Source organism: Lepidochelys olivacea (genome assembly GCF_965140295.1).
Source record: "Lepidochelys olivacea isolate rLepOli2 genome assembly, chromosome: 9".
Classification (NCBI taxonomy): Eukaryota; Metazoa; Chordata; order Testudines; family Cheloniidae; genus Lepidochelys; species Lepidochelys olivacea.
In genome coordinates this window covers 98,723,577-98,751,408 of record NC_140419.1, presented here as the reverse complement: position 1 = coordinate 98,751,408, position 27,832 = coordinate 98,723,577, and the positions used below count along the sequence as shown (strand labels likewise).

The 27,832-nt window shown below is 41.1% G+C and overlaps 1 protein-coding gene across 5 annotated transcripts; it reads left to right on the top strand.

The window, feature by feature from the left end:
* Positions 1–460: 460 nt before the first annotated feature.
* LOC311526474 (P2R1A-PPP2R2A-interacting phosphatase regulator 1-like) lies at positions 461–27,832 on the top strand. 5 transcript variants are annotated; one of them, XM_084639568.1, is made up of 10 exons: positions 461–927; positions 10,446–10,524; positions 18,239–18,295; positions 20,615–20,658; positions 20,741–20,795; positions 21,373–21,447; positions 22,109–22,197; positions 23,926–23,990; positions 25,674–25,770; positions 27,455–27,832. In XM_084639568.1, the coding sequence occupies exons 1-10, from the start codon at positions 464–466 to the stop codon at positions 27,612–27,614; spliced, it is 1,185 nt and encodes a 394-aa protein (XP_084495694.1). In that variant the 5' UTR covers positions 461–463; the 3' UTR covers positions 27,615–27,832. The 5 variants fall into 5 exon arrangements, with proteins under 5 accessions (XP_084495694.1, XP_084495693.1, XP_084495692.1 ...); XM_084639567.1 differs by having other exon boundaries at positions 21,355–21,447; positions 23,929–23,990; XM_084639566.1 differs by having other exon boundaries at positions 21,355–21,447.

Here is a 27,832-nt window from a genome sequence, read left to right as displayed (position 1 = left end):
AGGTTGATGGTGGGATGGAAATTGTTGAAATCATGGTGGAATTCCTCAAGGGCTTCTTTTCCATGGGTCCAGATGATGAAGATGTCATCGATGTAGCGCAAGTAGAGTAGGGGCGTTAGGGGACGAGAGCTGAGGCAGCGTTGTTCTAAGTCAGCCATAACAATGTTGGCATCCTGTGGGGCCATGCGGGTACCCATAGCAGTGCCGCTGATCTGAAACGTGTGCTATTCCCTTCCTGCCCCCTGGCCCCGGCCGCGAGCAGAAGACAGGATACTCGGCTGCCTGGATCATTGATGTGACCCACAATGGCAGTCCCGATGTTCTTAACCGCTTTCTCCGGGCGTTGATGTACTGCGCAGGCGCAATGGCAACTCAGGCGCCGGGCGCCTCACTACGGTTACACTGCGCATGTGCTGACACCTCTTGACTCTGCTGCGTCTGTCATTCTGGGTCGCTATGGCGCATGCGTACTGCTTCGCAGCGATTCCCTGGGCCCGGTCGCTTGTTTCCCCGAGGAGGCGGCAAGGCCGGCGCCGCGCGCAGGGAGCCGAGAGGGGCCGAGGAAGCGGCGGCGGCGGCGGCGGCGGAGGGGGGAAGGGGCCGCCCCCTCTCGTCTCCCCAGCATGGGGCGCTGCTGGTGCCGCCCCCCTCGCCCGGCTCGCAGCGCCCCCGGGCTCTGCCTGCAGCGGCCTCTGCGGGGCCTGTAGGGGGGGCCGGGCCGGATCGGGGCGGGGGGCGGCATGAGGAGCCGCTGCGGCCGCCCCCAGTGAATGGGCCCCGCGGCGGAGCAGGAGCAGCCGGAGCCGCCGCGATGGCTCAAGAGAAAATGGAGCTGGACCTGGAGCTGCCGGCGGGGAGCGCGCCGGCCCCGAGCGACGGGGGGAGCTTGAGGAGATCGAACAGCGCCCCCCTCATCCACGGGCTGAGGTGAGCGAGACCCGGGCCCGCCCCTCCCCCCCCTTCCCTCATCCACGGGCTGAGGTGAGCGAGACCCGGGCCCGCCCCTCCCCCCCCTTCCCTCATCCACGGGCTGAGGTGAGCGAGACCCGGGCCCGCCCCTCCCCCCCCTTCCCTCATCCACGGGCTGAGGTGAGCGAGACCCGGGCCCGCCCCTCCCCCCTCATCCCCCGGGCTCGCCCCTCCCCCCCGTTCCCTCATCCCCGAGCTGAGGTGAGCGAGACCCGGGCCCGCCCCTCCCCCCCCTTCCCTCATCCACGGGCTGAGGTGAGCGAGACCCGGGCCCGCCCCTCCCCCCCCTTCCCTCATCCACGGGCTGAGGTGAGCGAGACCCGGGCCCGCCCCTCCCCCCTCATCCCCCGGGCTCGCCCCTCCCCCCCATCCCCTCATCCCCCGGGCTGAGGGGCGAGCGAGACCCGGGCCTGGCGCCCCTCCACCCCGCCAACCCCAGGCCTGGACTGTGGTGAGAGTTCCTCACCTCATCCACAGACTCCTCCTGTCATATTCCAGGGTGAAATGAAGAGGCCTATTCTCTGGACACAGATTTCTTGCCTCCTTTTTGCATGGCAGAGCAGGAGAGTAGGTTTTGGTCCACGCGTGCTTTCCAGTCCCTTTCCCCAGGAGCTAATGCACTGAGGAAGTGCCCAGGCTGGTCTCCATCTTCACCTTGCCTCCCTAAAGTGGCTGTTGGGAGCAAGCTCACTTTTGATATTTGATCATAGTTGTTCAGGTTAAATGCAGGGTTTGATTTTCCTGATGAAAGTTTAAAACACTCTTTCCCTTTGGAATGTGCTTTAATGCACTTCTCACTGACACATATGTTGTCAAATACATAACCATTCGCCAGGGATCAGGAGCATATGTCCACTGCATCATCACCAAATTAGTTTTTCTGTGAGAGCCAGAGATGGAAAGAGCCAACTGGCTGACCTATCCTCAGTGGATTCCTGGACTGGATTTAATATGCAGTTTTCCACCTTAGCTGATGTAACTGGGCCCTTATGTCAAGGTATCTGCCCACTGCCATACTTCGATTTTGTTGTTTCTGAGGCAACAGCAGCTTGAGTTTCTATAAAATGTAGTGGAATACAGCCTTTCTCATACTTAAAACAGAAGCATGTTTTGTATCCAGTTGCATCTCAATAGCTAAGCAGAGTTAATTAATATTTGGATGAGATATGCTGATGCTGTAGAAAGTGGTATTATGATTTGGTATGCTTTTCCATATGAAACTGTAGATCTACTACTAATGCTTCAGAGTGGTATCTGGTGCTCTGTTCTCTTTTGGATAAGATGTAAAACTGAGAACTGTAAAACTGAGGGCCACTATTTTGGCCCTTGTATGTGTGGAAATATGTAGGTAGCTAGTTAGAATTTGCCTGACTAGACTTTCCCTGATGTTTCAGTTAGACACTGTATTTTTTACTTCTTATTCTAAACTATTTTGTAGTGGTAATACATGGAGTTAAAACAGCTGTTGCGTTCACTTGTGGCAGTGGTGGCAGCCGTGGATAGAACAGTAATCACTCTATTTGTGTTTCAGTTTAAGATTGTAAGTGCTGTTAAGATCCTTCATGATGCAAGGCACTATACAAACGTTAGAATAATAAATTATCTGAGAAGAGTTTAGTCAAATCATGAGGGAAAATTACTTACTGGGCCCTTTAACCTCTAGGGGTTTCACTTCTGCATTAAAGATGAGGACAGTTGTGTGTGGTAACAGGCCTGTTAATTTTACTTTGGACAATTGTAGCTTGTGTTGGCAAGTGGAACACTATAGTGAGAGATTCAGGAACTATATTGTAGACATTAGACTACTTAAAATGCAGCCTTGTACATGTATCTTTAGTATTTTTTCTAAATTCATTTTGTAGATTATAAACATGAGATTTATAAGAAGCTATTAGTAGATGGCTAGTTCCAAGAATGGTGTAAATCTTTCTACTCTTAAGGACAAAATTTACTATAACTGGTTTAAAAAGAACAGTAAAGAATTTTGTGCTCATTTTTTTTTATTCCCAGTCATCATTAATGTTAAGTGAATATCATCTTATAAGTGTTTGACTCTTTCTAGTTTCTAAAATGTTTCCCATGAAAGGGAAATTCTGAGTTTTGACCAGCACTGCTGCTTGTGCAGAAAGAGTTTGCAGATCAGGGCCTTTGTGTCTAGTCTTCTGTTTAGCATTTACATGTTAAAGAAACAAAGTCAGTAAAAGAGGAGTAGTTGGAATTGTCCAACCGTGGCCACTCTTCTGGCCCTCCATGGCCCTTTAACTATTTTTCTCTGTGTTTTGGTTCCATTCCTAAATCTAGGATGTATTCTTTATGACTGCTGTCTGTCTACCTATAAATTAGATGCCATAGATAATTCTTCACTACTAATCTCAGCCGAGGAAAAAGCTCATCTCTAAATTTTGGGTCATAGCCCCTTTCAACTTCTCCCTGACCCACTTCCTGTATCAGATGATAAATAATTAGCACATGCAAGAGAAACCAGTGAGAAGATTTTCTTCATGATTTCCTCAAGAATTGCGATTGCCAAATATGGGCAAATAAAGATGGGGTATAATTTTGGTGAAAAGGCCTGCACTGGATTCCTAAAGAAGAATGGAAAGTTTCTGAAATAGCTTCTGTGAACAAGTTGATACTAGCTTTTTCCTGCAGAATGTAAAGCCTTATTTAGTAGCTTTATTTTATATTAATTTCCAACATAATGTCATTGAAAGTTGCTGGAAAACAAATGGGTGTATAAATTGTAATGCTGTAAAATTCTTGTTTTGTATGTTGTTTACTACAGTTGGAATAGTTGTCATCATCAAACATTTAGATTATTAAATTTATCAATATGGAACGATCCCTGTTTGAATCTTAAATCTTTACAATTTTTTAAAGGACAACTGATCGTATGACTGAACAAACTAAAAATATTCTAAAGTTGTTTTTGTCTAACAGATACAACAAGCATTTTGAACTATGAGAGTTTCAGCTTCTGAAAATTTCTCTACTGAACTACAGCTCAGTTCCCACCTTGGAGAACAAGCTAATGCCACTGTCCAGCTTGTATTTTTAAAGACAAAAAGCTTCTTATAAGGTGGTAGTTGTGTCCATCCATTTGAGATCAGAAATTAGTTAAGATAGCAAAAGATAAAGTAGGTGACTTTTTGCACTTTGATACAAATCTCGCAATCAGGTTGACACATTCAGAAGTCAGTGGGACTGTGTGTGGGCATGTGGACCAGATTGTAGGACTGGGCTTTAAACTATAGTATTAATTACTGTAAAAATGTGTTCAGTTCATACAGTCTGATTATTCATAAAGTGCAACGTTTTGGCTATCAGGAATGTAGGAAATGGCAGAAAAACTTGCTACTAGAGTATATTTAAAAAGAGAGCATTTTGCATTAAATAATCCAGACCACTAATCTTAAATTAATCTGCCCTTTCTTCGAGTGATGGTCCCTATTGTATTCCACTGTGGGTTATGCATGTGTTCCATGCACCCAGAACTGGGGAATTTAAAAGTAATGTCCATTGGTCTGTGCATGTGCCCTGGCTCACCTCATGACTCTGACTGAGGTGATAAAAGGTGAGGCAGACTGACCGCCTCTCCAGTTCCTTCTCACTGCTGCATGGTCCAGGTTGGAACTTCTCTGTGTCCTTAGCTTCGTCTTCATCCCTTAAGATAAGATTTAGATTTGTAAATAGTTTTTAGCATCTTGTACAGTTTATAGTTTTAGTGTTTTCATAGTTTTTTGTGCTAGATTAATTGTTGGGGGAACACTCCCTCCCCTCACATCCCCCTGCCCCATGCTGGTACTAGACTATGCCCAGGACTCTGGTTTCAAACTCTGCACTTCCTGCCCATGATCCTTCTCAGTCAGTGATGACCACCAGCACTGTGTACTGCCCTGGGGAAGCACACATCGTAGTGAAGTGCAGTATCTGCCACTCATTCCCCAGCCATATTTGACAAGGGCAGGAACTCTCCATTCAAAAACACCTCATGGAAAAGGGCCTGAGGTCTCAATCGGACCCAGGCTGGGACTTCCCACCCACCCACATTTGCATTGGCCTAACTCAGCAAGGAGTGAGCCTCCAACACTGGTGCCAGATAATCTACCTCTACAGAACCACTGGCGAGATCTTCTCAGGAACCCAGGAAGGACTCTCATATGCATGAGATTAAGTCTTCCTCGAAATCCATTTAGAAGAAGTTGGATTCAGCTCTGAGCAAGCCTGGCACCTCATCCCAAGAGGACTTAGCATGTCCTAAGTCCCAGAGGCTTGACAAGAAAGCCCATAAATATTGGGCTCCATCAGTACCAAAATGCGATCTATAGGCACCGACATAGACCGCTCACTGCCTACCCCTGGCACCATCTTTGTTAGCACCCTCTCCAGCTACAATGATCTGGGCAAAGACAACTCCTCTCACACTGGAGAGACCTGGGTCCCATGCTGCTCCACAGAACATCTTCGCTTCCCCCTGATCTGGAATCCCCTCCATTGGGTCTGTTTCGTTCTAGAGATGTCATAACACCACCTGGGGAGTCGATCACTTGGAGAAGTTTATCACCCGCTCCTTCCCCGAGGTACAGCTTTCCTTCAGTAGTACCAACGGTACCACCTATGGAACAGAACTCAGCTTTCTCCTCATCAGGAGAGTGATCCACCCAAGGAGCCTTCGTTTCCTTACCCTATATATCCTCCATTTCCCAAAAGACTTACACCAACTTGGGACCAAACTCTACGTTTAGCTTGGAGCTGCTGGCACCTCATGTCATGGGGGCCACCATTTCTCCCTTTCGAGACTTCCTGCTGGCCACATTGTGGGTCCTGGGACTGACACCCACCCTGCAGAGTCGATAAGGAGTCTCTTCTTGCTTCCCCTTGAAGGAGGCGGTCAGATCACCCCAGGATCCTTCAGAGGAGGAAGAACAATATGCACTGGATCTGGCAGTTCCACTGGAACCAGCAAGATTACCATTTTTGTGTCCAGACAAAGCGGTAACCCCTATGTCTTCTTTCCCTCCCCCCAGAAGAATTCAGGCAGTTCCAGGGTCATTTTTGTAGAATTGCAGGTGAACTACGGATTCCTCTTGAGGAGATTAAGGAATCCATACACAAGCTCCTTGACATCCTCCACCCATCTGGATCCAACAAAATAGCACTCCCTGTTAATGAAGCTATATTGGAGTCAGCAAGATTTGGCACACCCCAGCCATTGTGCTCCCACCCCTCAAAGGGCAGAAAAACTCTTATGTGCCAGCCAAAGGGGCTAATTTCTTATTTTCTCACCCCTCTGCCAATTCTTTGGTGGTTCAAGCAGCTTCTGAAAGGGCTAGACAGCAACACCCCTGGTTTACCACTGTGGACAAGGAGGGTAAGCACCTAGACCTACTGGGCAGAACGGTCTTCTCATCATCTGGCCTCCAGTTCAGGACAGACAACTATCAGGCACTAATGGTCAGGTATGACTTTCTGAACTACCCAAGTTTGCAGAATTAACTGACAGACTTCCACAACAGGACAGAGCTTGTTTCCAGGCTTTGATAGACTAAAGCAAACTAGTAACAAAGACTTCTCTCCAATCTGCAGTCGATGCCACTAACACATCCTCCAGAGCCATTGTTATGTACAGAAGGTCATGGCTCACTGTGTCAGGGTTCTCTCATGAGGTCCAGAATACCATGGAGGACCTCCCCTTCAATGAATTACAGTTATTCAGTCAGATGAGTCATCTTGAAGGATGCTAGGGCTACCCTCCGCTCTCTGGGGTTATATACACCTGTCCCTGTGAAGAAATTCCATCGACAGTCATCTAGACCTAGACCCATGGGTTCAACAAGTTTTTTATCAGAGGCCCTATGAACCACCACACAAAAGGCAAAGGGTTCAAAGGACCTGCTTCCCCGCACCTTCTGCAACCGGCTCAGCATCCCAATCACAACCCTACTGGCAAGGCACTATTTTTGATAGGATTTCAAGAGTTGTGAGGCATTAAGCCCAACGTTGCCCCACCTTTACACACCATTTGGAGGTCGTCTAGCACTCTTTCTCAACACCTGGAGTACAGTGACAACAGACCAGTGGGTACTGAACTTCATCCACTCTGACTATATGATCAAGTTTGCATCCCTGCCTCCTCCACCTTTCAAGGAGCACTCTCAGGAAACTATTCTCAAGCAAGAGATTGGACTCCCTATTAGAGCAAGGAGTGATAGAACGTGTCCCTCCTCAATACCAAGAGAGCAGCTTTTATTCTTTCCTTATACCCAAAAAGAAGGATGGATGAAGACCGATTCTCAACCTCTGCTACCCCATTCATTTCATTCAAGTTCACTCAGGTTTTGTATGGTCATGTAGGGCTCTATAATACCAGTCCTAGAAAAGGACATGTGGTTTACAGCTTTCAATATCAAGGATGTCTACTTTCATGTAGATATTCATCCCACTCACAGATGCTTTCTCATATTCATGATGGGCTTCGACCATTTTCAGTACAGAGTGCTCTCTTTCAGCATAGAGACACCCCTCTTCCTCCCCTCATCCACTGAGTCTTCACCAAAGTATTCACAGTAGTGACCGATCATGCCAGATGCTTTGGTCTCATTGTCTGTCATTGGCAACAAAATCACCCTATCAGCAGCCTCCCTTCCCAGAAAATGAAATATGCTCCCAGACACTCTCAGCAGACATTCTGCAGTCAACCATGAGTGGGAACTCCACAACTCGGTACTGCACAAAGTCTTTGATCTATGGGGAATCCCATCTAGGGATCTGTTCACCTTTGTAACAAACAGAAAATGCGTCGCATACTGCTCCAGACGAGCCTAGGTCACCACTCTCCAGGCAATACTCTACTTTTTCCTTGGTCAGATCACCTGAACTATGCATTCTCTCTGCTACTGCTCCTACCATCAGGACAGGGCATGGGTTATCCTGATCTCCCCCTATTGCTCAGACAGTTTTTATTTTTCAAATCTCCTGCGCATGTCATCCTGAGCACTGATGATCTCCCAACATTTCCCAAGCTACTGACCCAGAGGAATGGCAAGATCAAGCACCCCAATCCATGTTCACTTTACCTCAGGGCTTGGTTTTTGGATGATCCTCCTTAGAATGGTCATGTCCCACAGCCGTATGAGACATACTTTCTAATAATAGGAAGGAGTCCACTAGGCAGTTTTAAGAGAGCTTCTCCCCTCAATGTAGTTAGCTACTGCCCCTTGGGGAGGTAGATTATGTCAGTGGGAGAAGCTCTCTTGTCGATGTGCTAGCTACATGGGGGGTTAGGTCGGTATAACTACATCATTGTGGTGTGGATTTTTCACATCCCTGAACGATGCAGTTATACCGATATAGGTCTGTAGTGTAGACCTGGACTTAGTGGAGATGTTTTTCTTCTTGAGCACATCAAAGGAACATTCTTCCAGAAAATGCAGATACTCCTCTCATTTTAGTCTGCATGCTTTCTCTAAAGGCATCAGGCCTATCCCTTAGCTCCTTCTGAGTCCTCCTGACAGTGATTAATGTATACCATCTTCCTTCTCAGGGTTACTCTGTCTTCACTCACCCTCTGACCACCAGATTTTGAAAAGGCCTAATCAGAACCTTTTCACCTGTTCACAAGCCTGTTCCTCAATGGGACTTGAATCTTGTTCTCTCAGGACTCACAAGGCCACCCTTTTGAGCCCCTATCTTCCTGCTCAGTGTCCCTTCTCTCCATCAAGGTTGCATTCCTTTTAGCCATCACCTCAGCCAGAAGGGTTGATGAGCTTGGAGTGATGGCGATGGAATCTGTTGACACTGTGTTCCGTAAAGATAAGGTTTTGTTATGTTTACACCCCACAGTCAGCCCAGAATTATTTCTGAATTTCATTGAACCGATCAATCCACATATCTGTGTTCTTCCCTAAACTGCATGCTTCCTTAGAGGAACAGAGACTCCATGCTCTTGATGTCTAGTGGGCCTTTTGCCTTTTACCTACACAAAACAAGCCTAATCAGGAAGTCCCAGAGACTATTCATCACTATAGCAGAAAGAATCGGGACAAGCAATCTCCACTCAGAGGATATCCAAATGGATCTCCGTCTACTCTATCAACTATCAAACCTTCCCTGCTCCCCATAGAATAAGAACCATTCAATGAGAGCACAAGCAGCAACTATGGCATTGCTTCAGGAGGTATCCCTTCTTGTAAAGCAGCCAGGTGGGGGCTCCGTTCACACTTTTGTGAGACATACTGTGCCTTAGTCCAGGACTCCTCTGCTGATGACTCCTTTGCTCAACCCTACTGTCTACATCAGTGTTTCTCAAACTGGGGGTCCTGACCAAATAGGGGTCTCCAGACTATTGTGGAGGTGTCATGAGATGGTATGGTGTTGTCACCCTTACTTCTGCACTAGTGCTGGCAGAGGTGCTGCCTTCAGAGCTGGCTGGCCAGAGAGTGGTGACTGCTGGCCGGGTGCCCTGCTCCAAAGGTCACCCTACTTTAACACTTTTTGAAAGGCTTCAGTGCCTTTAACTGCAATATTTTCAAAGTGGGGGCCCAGCAAAAAAAAGTTTGAGAACCCGTGGTGTACATCCTCGCTTCTTATTTACTGCTTGTTAATCACTCACTGTGGAAAACAATAGGGACCATCACTTGAAGAAGAGGTTTCTTGCGTGTAACTGGATGTTCTTTGAGATATGTGGTCCCTATCTGTATTCCACTACTTGCCCTCCTCCTCTGCTTTGGATTGCCTCTGATTCACAATAGAGAGGGAACTGGAGAGTTCCCCCTCTCTTTATCCCTTGGTCAGAGGCATGAGGTGATCTAGGGTGTGATCGTGGATCAGTGGACACTACTTTCAGATTGTCCAGCTCCAGGCACATGGTGCGCACACACAACCCATGCTGAAATACAGATGGGGACCACACATATCGAAGAATCTCCAGTTACAGGTAAGTAACCTCCTCTTCATCTTTACCGAGATACCACTTCAAAAAATAATTAGAACTTTCTAAATGGATATACTGAGTGCTTAATTTTACATTTTGAGTGCTGTATCAGCACCTTGGTGAAGAGGGGTTGTAACTTATAAGGTGCTCCCAGTGACAAAACTTCTGACCTGCAGTGTGATTTGTCTTTGATACCACTGGTATGGAGGCTTGCGTCAGTCCATCTATTGATTATGCGTAATCTCAAATTCTAGTGAATGAATGGTGTTTGGTGCTAAGGACTGCATATAGAGAGCTACACTCTAAACTCATACATTTCCATAGAAGACACATATCCATACAAAATTTGCAGCCACTCTAGTGAGGACTCAGCATGATTAATGTCATTAACTGTGGTAGTTGGAACTTGTTTTGGGGAGAGAGACTTTGGGTTAAGAGAGGATGAAAGCACACACTTACATAGCTTATATTGAGGCATTTTTTTTTTTAGGAGGTGAAGGAGAGGGAAATGGCTCTTAAATTTGACAAGTGTTTCTTTTCACAGTGATAATTCACAGGTGTTCCAGGCCAACATTTTGCGAACCCGCAGAAACAGTACAACAGTGATGAATCGTCATAGTCTGGTAAGAAAATGCTTAGCGCAAACATGTTGCCCACTTGTTCTTTGGGTCTAAACAGGATTAAAGATAAGAGTGTAAATTGAAAAGTAACACTACATATTTTGCAGCTGTAGTGAAATTCTTTTTAAAGATCAGTTAGCTTTAGAAAACACATTTGTGTCATTCTGAAGACAACCTAGTTCATAACTTATTTAAGCAGATATTCTAAGATTGGATAAGAAGACCAATTTGGAAAGAGAATTGGTATATTCAGAAGTATCAGTCAGTTATTCTTAGGTCTCAATAATCTCTGCTTTGAATGTTTGTTTTTAAATAAATCCACTGACTTTACATTTATATTGCATCGTAGATTATAAACCAGAAAGGACTGTGATGATAATTTATCTGAAATATTTTTGTCCTTGACCTCCAGTAAAACATAGGCCATAGGACTTCACTGTAATGCCTGTTTGAACTAGAGTATATATCTTAGAAAAACATCCAATCTTAATTAACAAATTTCCACTATCACAATTTTGTAAACTTAAATGACTTTGTTAGTAAATGTCTGCCTCAAAATTTAGTACAATACTTATTTATGAACCCAAAGAAGATGCAACTTCTATTTTCAAATAGTGTTTCTTTTAAGTAAATCATTATAGTCTGAGTTATGGTCAAAAAGTGGTTTGGACTGCTCCAGTAGTATTTTGGAGTCAGTGCTGGCATATTAAAGGATTTCTTGACCATATTGAAAGAACCACAGATACATAAATTGATGCATTTCTGGGGGGCATGGGAAGGAAAAACAGTTCTCATTTTTTTTAAACAAGAGGAATTTTTGCCTAGATTTAAAAAATTTAACCAAAAACTGTTACATTTCTCCTGAAATATGTTCTGATTTTAAGAAACTGGCGTAAGTATAGTTACATGTTGATTGCATACAGTTCACAACTAATGTACTGGACCGATGGAGTGTCTTGTGTTAATGTCAGTTTCTCTTTTTCTTACATACAGTATACAAGATGCTCAGACATATGCTAACTTGATGATTGTTTGTTGCTATTTGGGTTACTTTAAGTGGAGATAACTTTTAATTCCTGTCCACCCCTTCCATACAGCCTCTCTGCCCACACAAAAACTAAAATTCCATTTCAAAACTAGGCCAAACAACTGGTTTGGAGAGGATTTGTTTTTGTAGTAGTCTTGAGATCCTTTATTTAAAGGCCTCAACAGATGAGCATAACATAAAAGCAACGTGCCTGCCGCTTAAGAAACAAAACATGATGTAGTGCCAGTAACACTGTAATTATGGTTGAGGAAACATTTAGTCAGAAGCCTTTTCTATTCAGGCATTTGTTTGAAGTTAAATTTTAGGCTGAAATTTCTATCCTTGCTTTCAGACCAAAGATAAATTGCTTTCCTTTCCAGCAGTTCACTTGTTTTTCCTACGGTGTTGAAGAGATTCACTTAACCAGTGGTTAGCAAGAGTCAGCACTTACAAAGAGGGCAGTAGCCCTTTAAGAAAAACAGTTTTGAAACACTAAGGTTCTTTTTCGGTTGACCTGGATACAAAGCCAAAGAGGCGCAAGTGGGGTGATCTAGTTCCTTAGTCTGTCCTGAAGATTAACTGAACTAAAGATATCTCATGTACTTCATAGAAGTTACCTTTTTGATTTTGTTACTTTTTTTTTTAATAAGATCTACAGTGGTTTAGAAAAGGGTATTGTTGCCCTCACGAGTGACCCAAAACATGAAGATGAAGCAGGCAATATAAACAAGGTTGGGGAGCGAAGAAAAGTGACTGTTAGCAATGGACCGTCACACCAACAGCAGTAGTAAAAATATTCCAGAGAATGAGGTATCTGCTTACTTAGTAAAAGACAGATATTTCCCAGGAAAGGGAGAGATGATAATTGAGAGTATATGCAAGAAAGAACTGTGAAAGGCAAGGAAACATGTCATTGTTCTTTGGATTGAGAGCCCATTTCCCTGGCTGGGAGCAGAGTAGCCTTGCAGGAAAAGGGCATAAAGTACTCCTTATTAAGGCCAATAGCCTACATCATGGCCAGAAAAGAGGTCTAAAGCAGGTCACCAATTCAGCTGAAGAATCCTCTCTCCAGTCATGCACATCTGGTATTGCTGGGGATCTCACATCCTTCCTTACACCTTCAGAGTGCCATACACTAGGAGTGCCTCACCCCCTTTCATAATGCTCTACCAGTCTGGCCATGCACAGTAGGAATTGGGTGGAATCTAGCTCAGAAATCATGGGAGTTGGTTAAGATGTATGCAGTCCTTGTAGTGTATGGTGGAGCACACTTGAGTGTACAGTATGACACTGTATGCTGTCTTTCCAAGCCCCATTCAGATCAGCTAACTGGGCCTTTTTGATCTTAGGACAATTCACCAGCTGTCAGTAATGCAGTAATGTCTGATTCTGCTCATCAGAAAAAAAAATTCAGACTATCAGCATTTAATTTGTTTCAGTGGAGATACATCTTTAATATTACCCTTTATTTTAAAGGTATTAGTTTAAAAGGAATCTAAAATCTATAAATCCATTCGATAAAGTTTCCTCTTTCCTTCACCCCTCCCCTCAACCTGCCTTTTGTCATAAACTGATAATCTTAAAGTGTTAATCTTACTTAAAAGGTTGAGGTGGGAACCCTAAAGCAATTCCTTGTTCACTTTAGGACTTTTCTATTCAGGAAATTAGCTAGGGTTTAAATTTACAGCAGAACAGCTATTCTACACCATTTTCCTATGTGGACACTCTTATTTTGCATTAAGGGCACGTCTACACTACCGCTTGAGTCAATGTAATTTACATCGCTCGAGGTGTGAAAAAGACACCCACCCCCCCCCGAGTAATGCAAGTTATATGCTCTCCTGCCGAAATAGCTTCCACCTCTCGCAGAAGTGGAGTAATTATGCTGACAGGAGAGTGCTCTCCCGTCGGCATAGAGCATCTTCACCAGAGGCGCTACTGCCCTAAGAAACCAGTGCAGAATAGCTATTCCCAGCTTTTTTCTTGTGTATACATCGTCTTAGGCCTGGTCTACATTACAGAGTTAGTTCAACGTAAGGCAGCTTGACCTAACTATGTCAGTGTCTACACTACAGCCTTGCACCCACCAATATAAGTGCCCTACTACACCAACATATTAACTCCATCTCGATGAGAAGCATAGTGCTTATGTCGGTGTAATTAGGGTGACACAGTGTTTGTGTAGACACTGCGTGCTGTTAGCTGTCATTTTCAATTTCACAGCAGGAGCCTACCAGCCTTTCTTGTTGATTTCACAGCTTCAGCTGTGAGCCCCTCTCTCTGAGCCTGAGGCAGCAGTGAAATTGTCAAGAAAGGCTGGTTGTCTCCCTGCTGTGAACCCTACATGGGGCTCAAAGCTCAGACTGTCACCTTGAGACAGCAAGCTCCCAGCGGGGAGCTCGGTGGGGAGCTGCAAGCCCGAGCTCTCAGACCTCAATGATGCCCCTCTTTAGTCAGTGCAAGCACTTCTGGTGCTACTGACAGATGGAGGGTAGTGTACCACTGTACTACTGACAGAAGGAGGGTAGTGTTGACCTGAAAAATCACAGTAATTACTGTGGTGGCTGTATGTGGAATTAAGTCGACTTAAGTTTGTAGTGTAGACATGCCCTTAGAAACAGTGTGGCTGTGAAGGTCCACAGCTCTGATTAAGTGGGTCAGGCTGTTTTGATATGAAGTAGGCTGAATTGGGGTATGGTTTAGGGCTACCAATTTGGCTTTTAAGTAAAATTAACATTTTAAAACTCCCAAGAGAAGCATCATTGCTGGCAAAGTAAGAGAAGGGAGAAGAAAAGGAGGGAGTGGGGGGCAATTGCAGTTTTAAATTGTCCCTACCAGAGGATCCCAGATGACAATAGGTGGCCAGAAACTGCTGATTAAACTCCCCTTTTTTAGGACAAAAATCAGATCAGTAGCTAATCAATGTTGCTACTGAAATGTCATTGGATCTCAGGTCTATAAAGATGGGACTCAACTAATCCAGAATACTTCAAAGGAAAAAAAGCAAGTTATTAAGAGTAGTGTTCATCCTTTTTTCTAGCACTCTTATTGTTCTGTTATGAAGTAATCTTTTTCAGCGGACATTGCATAAAACCCTAAAACTTGTGTTTTTAAAAAGATTTGAAAAAGAAGCATAACATGAAGGAGCTATATTCTATTAATAAACCAGCCAGGGTGTGCATTAAAGCACTACTAATGTACTTTTCTAATGGCAGAACCAGTAATGTAGAAACTTGCATCATATGGTGGCTTATTACAGTGGTTGAGAATAGTAGATGACATAGGTATAGTCTTAGGTTGCATGGGGAAATGTTTTTTTAAAAATACTAAACAGGGTTAACTTTAATGGGGTGTTTAATGATTTTTTAAAAAGTACTTTCTTCCTTTCATAAAATTAACCTTTGGAATTCAGAAAAGTTCATCCAAGTTTTCATGCAAATTAAATTTTAGTAGTGAGGGAAAAGTGGGTCTGAGAATGTGACTGTATTTTAATTTTAATCATGTAGTCAATGTGTTTTTAATACTATATTAACACTTTTGGCATATTAAGAAGATTTAAGTTCCTCCTGATTGAGGTGCAGTCAGTAACACTGTCTGCCTAGTCTGTGTTAGTCTGCTGTTAAGGAAACAGTTGGGAGTATGTCTAGAATTATAATCAGGGTTTCTCATGCTTTGATTGTGCTTCCATACAAAATTCCAGTCCCATCTCTGTGGGTGTGGAGATACCACAGCTAGGAGGCTAACTGCAACACCCTCTGACCTCTCCTGATCTCTTTGCCTGCACCCACCTCCAGCTCTCAGACCTCAAGCCATCGTCTCTCTTAGTGTGGAACACACTCTTAGACCAGGCATATTGGGCTGCAGTTCCCAGATACTAACCAGGACTACATCGGCAGCCCTGAGTTATGTTCAGTGGGCTCGTCCAGGTTATTAGGACCAGAGTTTTGTTTCTAGTTTTTAACTGTAAATAATAAATTGCAAGTTCATTAATTCAGTCTGGAGTGGTCATTAGGAGACAGTGAAATAGAGCACTGAGCCGATATGCTCGTGGCATCCTATGTTGCTCAGCAGGTGGGCTTCTGTATTCTGTACCAGTTGAAACTTTTTCAGGGCAAGTAGCTACATTTCTACGTAGGAGTTTCAAGCTGTGAGGTCACAAAAATGTATTCCACTTATCCAGGTCCAAATTTGATAAATGAGCTGTTGTCTTGCGGTTCTCTGCAGATGGAAGAAAATCTTTCACAGTTGTAGCTATTTGAAAATTCAGTGGTATTGAAGTCCAAAAGGAGCTCTTATTTATTATTAAACTCTTTCAATCATTTTTTCTTATAACAAACCAAATAAATTCTAAGTTCCAGTGTATAAAACAAGTAAACCAGCACTATACATCCGAAAAGAGAAGACCAAGACGTTTACATAATGCTTGAATTCAGCTTTAACATTTGATACTATTGTTGTCTGAACATCAAAAGGTCACAGGGTGGATAGGACACCCTGACATGAATCCATTAATTCCTCTCAAACCCAGCCCAAAGGATTATAATGGGAAACTGGTTCCTCCACCTCTGGAGCCCTCACCTTGGAGTTCCTCATAACTCACTGGTCTGTTCTCTGGCCTAAAATGTGATGATTGAGAGTGAGTGGTTCAGAGCACTGAGCTGACAGTTGAAACTGGAGACTTTTCTCTGTGAACTCTGTGACCAGCTAACTTGAAAATGAAAATTAGATGCTGGGCAGTAATTTGAGAAGTCAGTTGCACTGAGCAGTGGTTTTAAGTTCTAGGTTAGTAGCAGGATTTTGCATCTTTCACCAGCCAGGAGCTTCAGAGTTGCAAGTGGTAACCCAGATTACCATTAATGCTTTTGTGGAAATGTTTGTTGGCATTTATTACGCTACCTTCCTTTAATTCTTTGTTGATTGAGTCCTGCTTCCAGGACTAGTTGTGAGCAGGCTGTTTTGTTGGTCTTGTGTTCAGCTTATTGTCTTGAGAGACCATCTCTTAAATATGCTCATTCCCCAAGCAAGTAGTGCATGCTGCTTGGATTGAGTGTATGCAGTCCAAGTTTATAAAGCAAACAGTAAAAGTTCTATTCTCTGTGTGACTTTTCTAAAAACAGGAGGATCTCCGAAGAAGAGCTGTGTCTGGCTCAAAAGCTTGTCTCTCTGACCAACAGAAGTTTATCTAATAAAAGATATTATTACCTCACTCACCTTGTCTTCCTAGGAGGATCAATTTGCATTCTCCATGGCACTAATTGAAGTAGGATACAGCTAGCTGGTGATTGAATGCTGATCCACATCCTGTAGCATTGGACTTGTAGAAAACTTAAGGCATGTTTTGTGTGAAACTGAGGAAGCCCACTATCTACAGGGTGGAGTTTAATTAACTAGAAAGTGCATGTAATTTATGCTATGTGATTCCCTTTACTTTTCACCTGGCAGTTTCCATGCAGTCTGAAAGAATGAAGCCCTCACCCCTGTAACACTCATCCTCATTACAAAGCCACAATACAACGTGGCAAAGTTGATCTTTGTTCAAAAGAAATAAGTCATTAGCAGAACTGTGTGATTCATGCCTAAGCCTTCTGGTCCCTGATGGTCATGAGCACCATAAATTACTCAAATGTGTAATGGTAAGGGAAAGAGAATGACTCAATAATTGATTCAACATAAATTTGCTTGTAACTAATTGTATTATATAGTGGTGGATTAAGAAATTCCAGTAAAAAGATTTAATAAGTAAGACCTGTCCCACAACTTGAGAATGTCTATGCTGAGAATCATCATGAAAGTTTTGCTTTCTTTGATGAACTACACAGTAAGTTGTTGGCTCAATACCTAGGAGTTAATACATTTATCATTTTTATCAAACTAGCAGTCAACTCAAGTATAAAACTAAAGAATCTAGAGCCCCTAGAGTGTGGCTTATGTCTCTGCCAGATTGATTTTGTACTTGATCCTTCAGATTTTTCCTTGTTAATAGAAAATGTTTATGGGTTTTGTTTTTTATTTGTCCTATGCAGCAGCAAGGGAGAAAATGGTAACAGAGTGCTCAAAGGCACTCCTACTCAGTGAAGCCATTTCACTCTCCTATTTTAACTTTGTCATTTTAAGCTGTTGAGGGCAGAAGAGCTGGAGAAATATTTTCACTCTCCTTACACTTCAGTGGCCGAAGCTCTCTTGCTCTTCCATGTCAAAAATATTCATCTGCAGGCAGAGACCAGCCCTGGAAAACTCCTGCTCAATAGATTTTTATTTTTAGCATTATGAGCAACGTACAACAGCTTTAAGATGGAAGTGCTTATGCTACTTTACCTATTGTACTGTTGCAACCACGATGGGTGGCCAGTATTGCCAATACAGTTCGTGGAAGGTGAGGGTTTTTAGTAGTGTGAGACTGAAGTGGGATGGAGGTTGGCACGCAATAATTAGGAGTCATTTCTAAGCTGAGCAATTTCATAATGAAATAGTCTAGTGCTCTCACTTATAAAACTAATATACACTTATAATTGTATGCAAAATGTATTGCATTTAACATATGCAAAGTGTGTTAGATGCTATTTTGGTGATATTGAAGTGGCTGTTATCTTTTAGAGAATGAAATAACATATTAGAAAAAAAAATAGTGTCTAACCTCCCTGATTTTGCAGTTTTTAAAAATGTTTCAGCTGTATGGTGTTTGTTTTGCAGTTGGTGCCATCATCTCCTGTTCGTATTCCTAGCAGCCGCCTTCATCAAATCAAACAGGTAAGAGATGATTCTAGTTCTGTTTTGTAAATAACAAGACATAAAAAGATTGCTTTATTGGCTTTACACAAGCTGGTGTATCCTACTAATGATCACTGATGACTTCACTTGGAAGTAATAGCTGATTTGTAAAGAGTGTTCAGCAAAAATCTGTCAATTCAAGGTGCAGTTTGAATCAGTTTTCAGAGATACAAAAGTTTACAGAAAATATAGAAGGTGTCCTAATATATTATACTGAAACCAGGATTTTGTCCTATTTATAAAAGTGGTTAGCCATCAGACATCTTTCTCCCCACAAAGAAAGCTGGTGGTCCCTATCTCTTGCAGCCCCATTTCCAATCTAGAACTTAGAGTCAGTTGCATTTTTCTGGGCTCAGATATACTGTCTGCCTTCCTCCCAACTGAATTGTGCATAACCATAAATGATATTCATTGGAGTCTGTGGTGTTCAAATCTCAGTCTCCATGATCGGGCAAACCTAAAAGTTTTGTGTAGTGCAGCATGGCACGCTGTATTTAATCAGTCAGAGAAACTGACAGGAGATATACCAATGTTCAGTACAGAAGCAGATGGGTGCAGCACCCATCAGGGTAAGAAGGTTGCTGCTGATTGCTGCATGTTAAGCTTGGAGACTCTCAAAGCTGACAAGCTAATGTGAAGTTGAGGGATATCAGGATAATGGTATACAGTCCCACAACTTCACACTTTCTGAACCACCTAATCTTCCTTCTTGTGAAACATTGGTGGTGCTGAGTTGTCCACTTTTTGTTTAAAAAAACCAAAAAACAAACAAACAAAAACCACAAAAAACCCTGGTTACCGTACCTTCCCCAAATGTATTAATGCAGTAAGTGCATTAAAATGGTGAAGTAAGAATGCACTTCTGTTTTGAATACAAGCCTGTTTCTCAAAGTACAGTTAGATTTAATACAAAAACAGTTATCTTGGTTTTCTTTTGGAAGAAGAGGAAGAATCATAAAATGTAAATTTCCAGAAGGAAACCTCTAATAGTACAAGCTCTATTATAGGGATTTAAGCTATTAAAATAAATGTTTAGTTAAAGCTGTGCCATATGATAGACTCCCTTTTAAAGTCTCATTTTGGAAAACACATGATTTCCAAATGCTTGTAAATCTTGTGACTTTTATTTTTCTCACTTTGTAAAAGCAATTTAACTCTCCAGGCATTATATTTCCAGGGTACGTGTTGCAAGTGGTTGAAGGTACTTGGTCTCCAGCTTCCTGCCTCCTCAAACACTTGAGGCATATAGTAATCCTGAAGAAATGCACTGCCTGTTTCATTTTTATTGTGTAATTTATTCATTTCTTAGCATTAACAAGGACAAGGAGTCATCAGAGAGTTCCTTTTATTCTTAATATAGGAAAGGACTAATGTTAATATGTACACACAAATGGGATGGAAGGGAGGTGCAGGGATGGCACAATATATGTTACTTCATATTTGACACTGTATTTCTATTAAAACTTTAAGCTATAAAATGGTATAGTAATTGTTTGCTAACTTTCAGATTTTGGGGAATTTGAGTCCTACATTTTTGCATAGTCATAGTAATTATTCCATATAAAAACTCCATTAAAATAGTTTGTGAATCACTGAAGGTTAAAGTTAAATCAGGATATGTCAGAGTTAAAGCTGCACTCCTTGAAAATATGTATTACGATAGGAGGAGCTTGACAAACGCATTAATGGGTGTTAGGCACTTAGCATCCGTTTGGTGCCTTTTAAAAAAAACCTTCTTCATAGTCTTCAATTACATAGACTGCATCATTCAATACCTAGGATGCCAGCAAGCAGTGGATGAATCATCTAACATATATTTATTCCTCCTCTGTTCAATAAGTGGATTCCTACCATGTTTCACTGCACACTGTCCAATCTATGCATTGAATGAGTTCTGAGGAATGGTACATGCTTGTGTATTTAAAAACAGTATTGTAATGCATGCATACATACAAGGAGTGAATTAAGTTTGTGCATGCAATTTATTTTTCTTTAAAAAAAAATGCTTTGTTTTGCTATCTTAATACATTTTAACAAGTTTTTTTTGTAGAATTTCTTAGTTTCTTAGAAGAAACAATAAAAAATTCCATAATGTGGAACAATTTGCTAACCATCAGTAAAATGCTCTGTTCTGCACAAGTTGCACACTCACTGGGTATGCTAATGGTGTATGGAATGAGATGAGATGCCCATCCGGATTGTGACCTGAAGAGGAAGAGTTTGTCTGAATCCTTTTAGCAAAAGAAAGCTCTATAAAACAACTCTTAACTGTGTCTCTCTTATATTAATATTTTTCAGGAAGAAGGAATGGATTTGATGAACAGAGAAACAGTACATGAACGGTGAGTGTTAGTATGCAAATGAGAATACCTAAACTCTGTGTCTCTAGGCCAGTGATGATGGATTTTTTTTTCTTCTTTACAGTGAAGTGCAAACAGCAATGCAGATCAGCCAGTCGTGGGAGGAAAGCTTGAGCCTGGTAATGTGTTTATGCTTTAGATTTGAGTTTCTGTCTTCAGTATTCTGACATCTCATATTGGTGCATTTTGTTGTCCATAGTATCTTAAATTTCTTTTAGAGGAAAATCAAACAGATTAGGCTTGCTGTTCAACATCAAATTGTTTCTGTCTAGTAACACACTTTTTATTGCTGCCTTTATAACAAGTTTTGTACTAATAAGGTATGAAATCACCAGTAGCTCAATGACACATGGCTGTCACTACAGCTATTGGACATAGTTTTTCCTGATGTGTCTAAAGGTAGTTCCATTCACGTCTATATCTTTCTGTTTTATAGATACTTTAATATCGGCACATAACGCTTAACATTATTTTGTTTTGTCAAAAGTATGAAATTTGTCTTCTACGTAGTCATAGTAACCAATTCTTACATGTAGCCATTTGTGAGGCTGACTTGCATCATGTGGTTCCATTCCACAACAAAGCTATGCTTTGTATAATATTTAATGTATATCCTGGCCCTTGAAAATATTGCATTAAAGCAATTGGCTGTAATTACATGATCTGTTATACTTATAGAGTGACAATGATTTTCAGAAATCATCCTCTCCCAAGCAAATAGACTTTGTCCCAGTTTCTCCAGCTCCTTCACCCACCAAAGGAATAGGGAAGGTAAGAAAAATAAAGTGGTAGAGGTCTTCCTTCATGAGTACCGATAGTTAAGTTTTTGTTTAGCACTAACATTAGCAAGGGATGAAACTTCCCATATCCCTGACTTCTGCATGGGCATTCACTGCAGACAGACAACTAAAATATTAAAAAGGCACGCTAACAGCTGTACATCCCATGAATTTATCTACAGAACATCTCATAAATGTCAATACATAGTGGGTATATTTATTGATAAATTGTTGGTACATTGGTGATAAATAAAAGCCATATTCTTTGTCTACCTTTCTTTGGGGGAAAGTGGGGTTTTTAGGAACTAAATCAGTTGGTTTGTTCCAAGGTAAAGAGATGCATACATATTCTGATCAATATAATACTACCAACTTGCATGCACTCTGTATGTACATGAGAAATCAGTCTAAATTGTTCTAGAACTTTCTTCAAGACTTAACCAAAAGTGATACCTTCCCAGTCAAATAGCTCAAGTAGTCATTTTAGATGAATGATGAGGTGCTTTTTTAAAATGGTAAAATTATCTCATTAAGGCCCTACTTGTGTTCCTCAAGTCCCTCTAGTTCTCTGTATGTCAAGAATTATTAGTTTGATGCAATAGGAATGAAGCATGATATTTATATTTAAATATTGCAATATATTTTGTTTTCAGCAATGTTTCTCACCGTCTTTGCAAAGTTTGGTGAGTAGCAGTGGATTACCTCCAAGCCCTAGTCCCAGTCCAACAAGACGATTCTTAAAGTACGTACAAGTCTGTAAAACTGACTCTGCATACTGTTAATATGGATTGTTCACTTGAGGCATCTGAAATATCAGGACTTAACTGATACATAGTAAATCTAAACCATGTTTTTGGTGATTTAGATCTCCAACTCGCATAGTAAATCCATACAACTTAAATTCTAGAGTTTATAAAGTACCAAAATATTTATTCCTGACATCAGGAAGCTGGGTTACAATGCAGCCTGTATCAGATTTTTTCAATAGGTTTTGTTTAGCACGTAATCACATACAGAGTAGAATGAACTTCTGTTAAAAGATGATGATGAATTAATTCCCAGGTTTTGAAACTGGGACAATACCAGCCTGTGTAGATTAGCAAAAAGTATTAAGAGGAAACATTAAAATTTTTAAATTATAATAGCATCTATAGGACCCAATTAGAGATCATGGCCTCATGGTGTTATGGGTTGCCTGTCAGAGAGGCTTATTATTACTGTCTTTCTCCCACCTTAATTTAATGTTGCCAGAAATAGGATAACTTTTTTGGGTGGTCAGGCTGCTGGAAGACACTGTTTTGGGCTGTGGAGAGTATGGTTCTGAGTGCAGGTGAAAAGGAACTTAACTGCCAAATCTGTTGCTGTAAGTGACCTTGTATTTCTGGCAGAAATGACTGTTACTGCAGGGAGCTTGGGCATTTTTAATTTTCTTTACCAGTGGCCAGGGCTGCCTCTCTGTCCTGAAATTCCTGGGTCATTCACAGTCTTCACCAGTATGTGCAAGACCAAATATTTTGGCTCTCCGTGTTTTGTCCAGTAACATAATGCAAACAGATGATGAAACTAACTAGTCCTGCTACTAATCTACAGCCTCACAAAGGACAGCACTCTGCTAGGTTTGTGTTTAGAGCGGTGGCTTACTTTCACAAAAAGAAAAGGAGTACTTGTGGCACCTTGGAGACTAACCAATTTATTTGAGCATGAGCTTTCGTGAGCTACAGCTCACTTCATCGGATGCATACCGTGGAAACTGCAGCAGACTTTATATATACACAGAGAATACTCTATGTATATATAAAGTCTGCTGCAGTTTCCACGGTATGCATCCGATGAAGTGAGCTGTAGCTCACGAAAGCTCATGCTCAAATAAATTGGTTATTCTCTGTGTATATATAAAGTCTGCTGCAGTTTCCACGGTATGCATCCGATGAAGTGAGCTGTAGCTCACGAAAGCTCATGCTCAAATAAATTGGTTAGTCTCTCAGGTGCCACAAGTACTCCTTTTCTTTTTGCGAATACAGACTAACACGGCTGTTACTCTGAAACCGGCTTACTTTCAGTTACTCATGGACCCACCTTTAGTAGGAGTCGGAGAACCTGACCAGGTTTGTGTGCTCATGGGTTTAGTTGGATGCAAGCACTAAAAGTACATTGTAGAGAAACTTGCTGGCTCATATAGATGTCTGTATTAGAGGAAATGTTGGGAATGCTTTTTGAAAACTTCAGTCTGTAAACCAGGCTTTCTGGAAAAGTATTTTGTGGTTAAACTTTTCAGGGTCAGTCATGTCTTGTGTTTGTTTTTTAAAATATTTTTTGTTGGGGCTATCCCTATTGTCTACTTCCCTTTATGTTGGTGTTTGGCCTTAAAGGGAGCAGCTTGCACTGAACATGCTTGTTCTGCACTTTTAGTTGTTTTTCATGCTATTTATGCCAGTTATCATGTACCAATATACTGTTTATACTCTTTTAGCAGGAGAAGTCAGAGTCCTATTCACTGCATTCGCCCAAGTGTTCTTGGGCCAATGAAAAGAAAAGGTACAGCATGTGTTTCTAATTGTTAACTTTTAAATTGTTCAAATAGCTTTCTTGATCGTCCTGTTTTCGGACTGATACTTGCTAGGAAACAATTGAGTTTTAGCAAAAGATATGCTATAAAGAAATGGCCAGGAGTTTGGACTGTTGAAGTACAATATTTGAAAAATTAACTGTTCAATAAATCTATAATTAAAATGGTCACTCTGTCCTACTACCCATCCACTGATGCAAGATTACACATTTGGTAAAGAACCAATGGAATCTCTAATATAAAGATATTGGTACAATTCCATTCATTTATAGAAAGGTCCCAGTTAATTGAAGCACAGAGATGCTATCGAGTTAAAATCACAAGCATACGGTTTTCTTGGTAACCATACAGAAATGGCCATACTGGGTCCATCTAGCCCAGTATCCTGTCTTCCCACAGTGGCCAATGCCAGGTGCTTCAGAGGGAATGAACAGAACAGAACAGGTAATCATCAAGTGATTCATTCCGTCACACATTCCCAGCTTCTGGCAAACAGGCTAGGGAAACTTTAGTTTAGAGCATGGTTTTGCATCCCTGCACATCCTGGCTAATAGCCATTGATGGGCCTATCCTTCATTAACTTATCTAGTTCTTTTTTGAGCCCTGTTATAGGTATACAAACCTCTGCATTCTCATTCACTACAGGCCTCAAAATTCAACATCTAGATGCCCAGAAGCCATCTCATCTTGTAATTTTATTTAAAAGTTGTTTAAGTTTTGGAAGGTGTGCCTCAGTCTGTACACCTCCACTTGCTTCTCTTAGCCTCCATTTCAACAGTCATTGTATTGCATCTGTTTTTAAAAGCTTTCTCACCCTTCACTTCCATAACAGTAACGTTTTGGCTCATTAAGTCATGTTTCAAGTACTGATAACCAAGCTGTACTGTTCCATAGAAGGAAGGGAATGTGGTGGGCCAGGTTGTGTGTGAAACACTCTTGAGATGCATCTCTCTCTCTCTATGAGAGAATCTGTGAATTGGAAGTTGCTGCTGGGAGACCTTCCCTTCTCATTTATCCCAGCCCCTTTGAACTGCACGTATTTCAAAATGGACTTCAATAAGAAAATAAATTATTATTATTGAGGGAGTTTTACAAATTACTTTGGGGGGTGTTGAGGAGAGGATCTCAGTACGATAACTTAAGAACTATTTGAATGGAGGATGCTTTTTCACTGACTTTCAAAGCGCTTGCTTACTCAATTAATGAAACTAAGAAGTAGGTAAATATTTTAATATTTGTGTTTGTAGTAGTTACATGTTCAAATTAGTAATTGTTAATGGGGTTGACAGTTTTAATCCACTGGGCATTTCAAATTGTCATTGTCTGTGTCTCTTTGTTAATGTTATCCTTTGAGGTTAGTGTTTAATTATATTTAGGTTAATATCTTTACTGTGGCATAGTAAAGCACCTTTATCCCACCCATACTTGAGGTGTATTTGGAAAATTCAAATTAATATGTATTTTAGAGAAGGGGGAAAACACCTGAATGTTAAGAATGTGTATGAATGTGTCACAATATATTTTCATCTGCGCCAGATCTAAGATAGAAGTTTATCTAAAGTGGCTATGCTAATGATCCCTCTAAATCTGGACAGAGTTGTATTTTAAGTGTTAATGCATAATATGAATCTGATTGCATGGTTTTGTTAAAGGTGAAATGGATACTGAAGATGAGCCAAAGAGATTTTTTCAAGGAACTACTAGCATGCTTTCTCCTGAAGTTTCACATCTGACAGACCTTGGTGCATGGTAAGCATTACTGGTGCCTTGTAACTTTCATCAGAAACTGCTCAAATGTTTTCAGTCTCTTTTTCTAGACATCAGGCATGGGTGGGCATGCTTGAAGTCAAACAGTGTTATATATAATAAGCCTTGGATTTTTTCAGCATATCCAGGTAAGTATTGCAAACAAACTGGATATTTGGGTACCAGTGCCTATAATTTAAGGACTTCAAAAACAGATAAATGATTTCTGTTCTCCTATTGGTATGCTTAGCATTTATGGGAGTTAAGCATGTTTCGTAACTAGACCCCCCCAATGACTGGCTATTTTGGAGCAAATAGCTTCAGATCTTAAGATCATTTGCCTTTTAATTTTGCAGATTAATGCAAATTGTCACTTCTTTATACTCTTGCTCTTAGTTCCGTATGGTGAATGCTCGTCTGATCTCTCTGCATATGATCTGTGACTGTGCTAAGATAGAGAAAATGAACTGTGCAGCAAATTATAGTGAACATCTGGTTTAAAGAGTGAAGTTGTTTTTTTGAATGTTTTTTAGAGGAGAAAATAATAGTAATAACCCTACATAGTTATAATTTTGCTATGATAGATACTGTAAAATGTAATCGGTAGATACGTTTTAATGCACTTGTTCCCTAATACTTAAGCACCTACTTGAATTGTGGGATGATTGTAAAAAAAATTGTGCCCGAGTTGTGAACAGGCCATAGAAAATTGAGGAAAAATAATGATGGACCTTATTATTTACAATAATAAAGACCATTATTACTTTTCCATGATTTTTCGCTATCAGCCACCAGGGGACTCCCTGTTGGCCGCCTGGGACTGAGCTTCAGCTGTCAAATTTGTGGTAGAAGCCTAATATTGCGGAATCTGCAATTTCCGCAATATTGCAAGTTAAGTAGGGCCTTAATAATACCACATATTGTGCAGTATAAGTTGCCATTGCCACTGAGCCTGCTGGCAGTTGTGTTGTCAGGGCACCCAGTTGGAGAATTCCTGTAATAGAAGATAAAAATGATGATAGAGTTGGCTGAATGATTGTCATTTCTTTATTTGTATATGTTCCATTGTCTGACCGTTTCTAATGTATAAGCAATTCTTTGAGTCAGCTGAATGAATTAACTACTTGATAAAATATTATGGTTTGACTGGAGAGCAAAATTATTGTAGACTTCTTTGTATTTTTATATGAAATATAAAACTGTTCTTGAAGATGACTAATATTTGCTTTTAAAGCGACTTAATAGCTAATCAAAACCAGAATTTTAAACATCTGAAATTTAGTAAGAATTAGAATATCTCATTTTGGTTAATTAAAATGCAGATGATTGCTTTGTGGAAATTAGACTGCTTTGCATTAGCAATAGACCTGCTCCTACTATCTTAAAGCAATCAATATTTCAGTTATTTTTCCATAGGACATGTTTAATATCATTTAAAATGTAAAATTCCTTCCTGGAATTCAAGCTGCAGTAAGTCCCATGAAACCCTATTTAGTGGCAATCAGGTAAAATTAGAGTCTATAGTTAGGTTACTTTAAAAGACAGTTAAGTGCATGTTTAAAGCTAGTTGTTTCACATATATATGTTAAAGATGTTGAATAATAAACCTATGTAAATTAATGCATTGCCCCAAAAATGCTGCTCTTGTATTTTCCATATCCTCCTGTTACATTCCCCTTTTTTTCAGTCTGACTTCAGGTACTCTTGACGGCAATCAAAGCAGTGCTGGCTCTTCCCATGATTCACCAGCTGAAGTTGTCACCACCAGAGATTCTCCAGCCTCACTTTCCAATTCCAGATCTCCATTTAAGACCATAGATTTTTCAGCTAAATTACCCACAAATTGAGACTTTATTACTCCTCTGCTGGAGGGTAAACAGCCAAGCTGGAGAGCAAAAAGACAACGTTCTACAATGTGTGACTGAGTTTCTTATCTGATCCTGTTCCTCATAGGAACTTCCAGAAATGTCTTTATTTCTAGAAAACTTCCATAATAGTTCCTTGAGGAAGTTTATAGTGATTTGTATGACATTTTACTAAATACAGTTCATGTTTAAACTCCAAA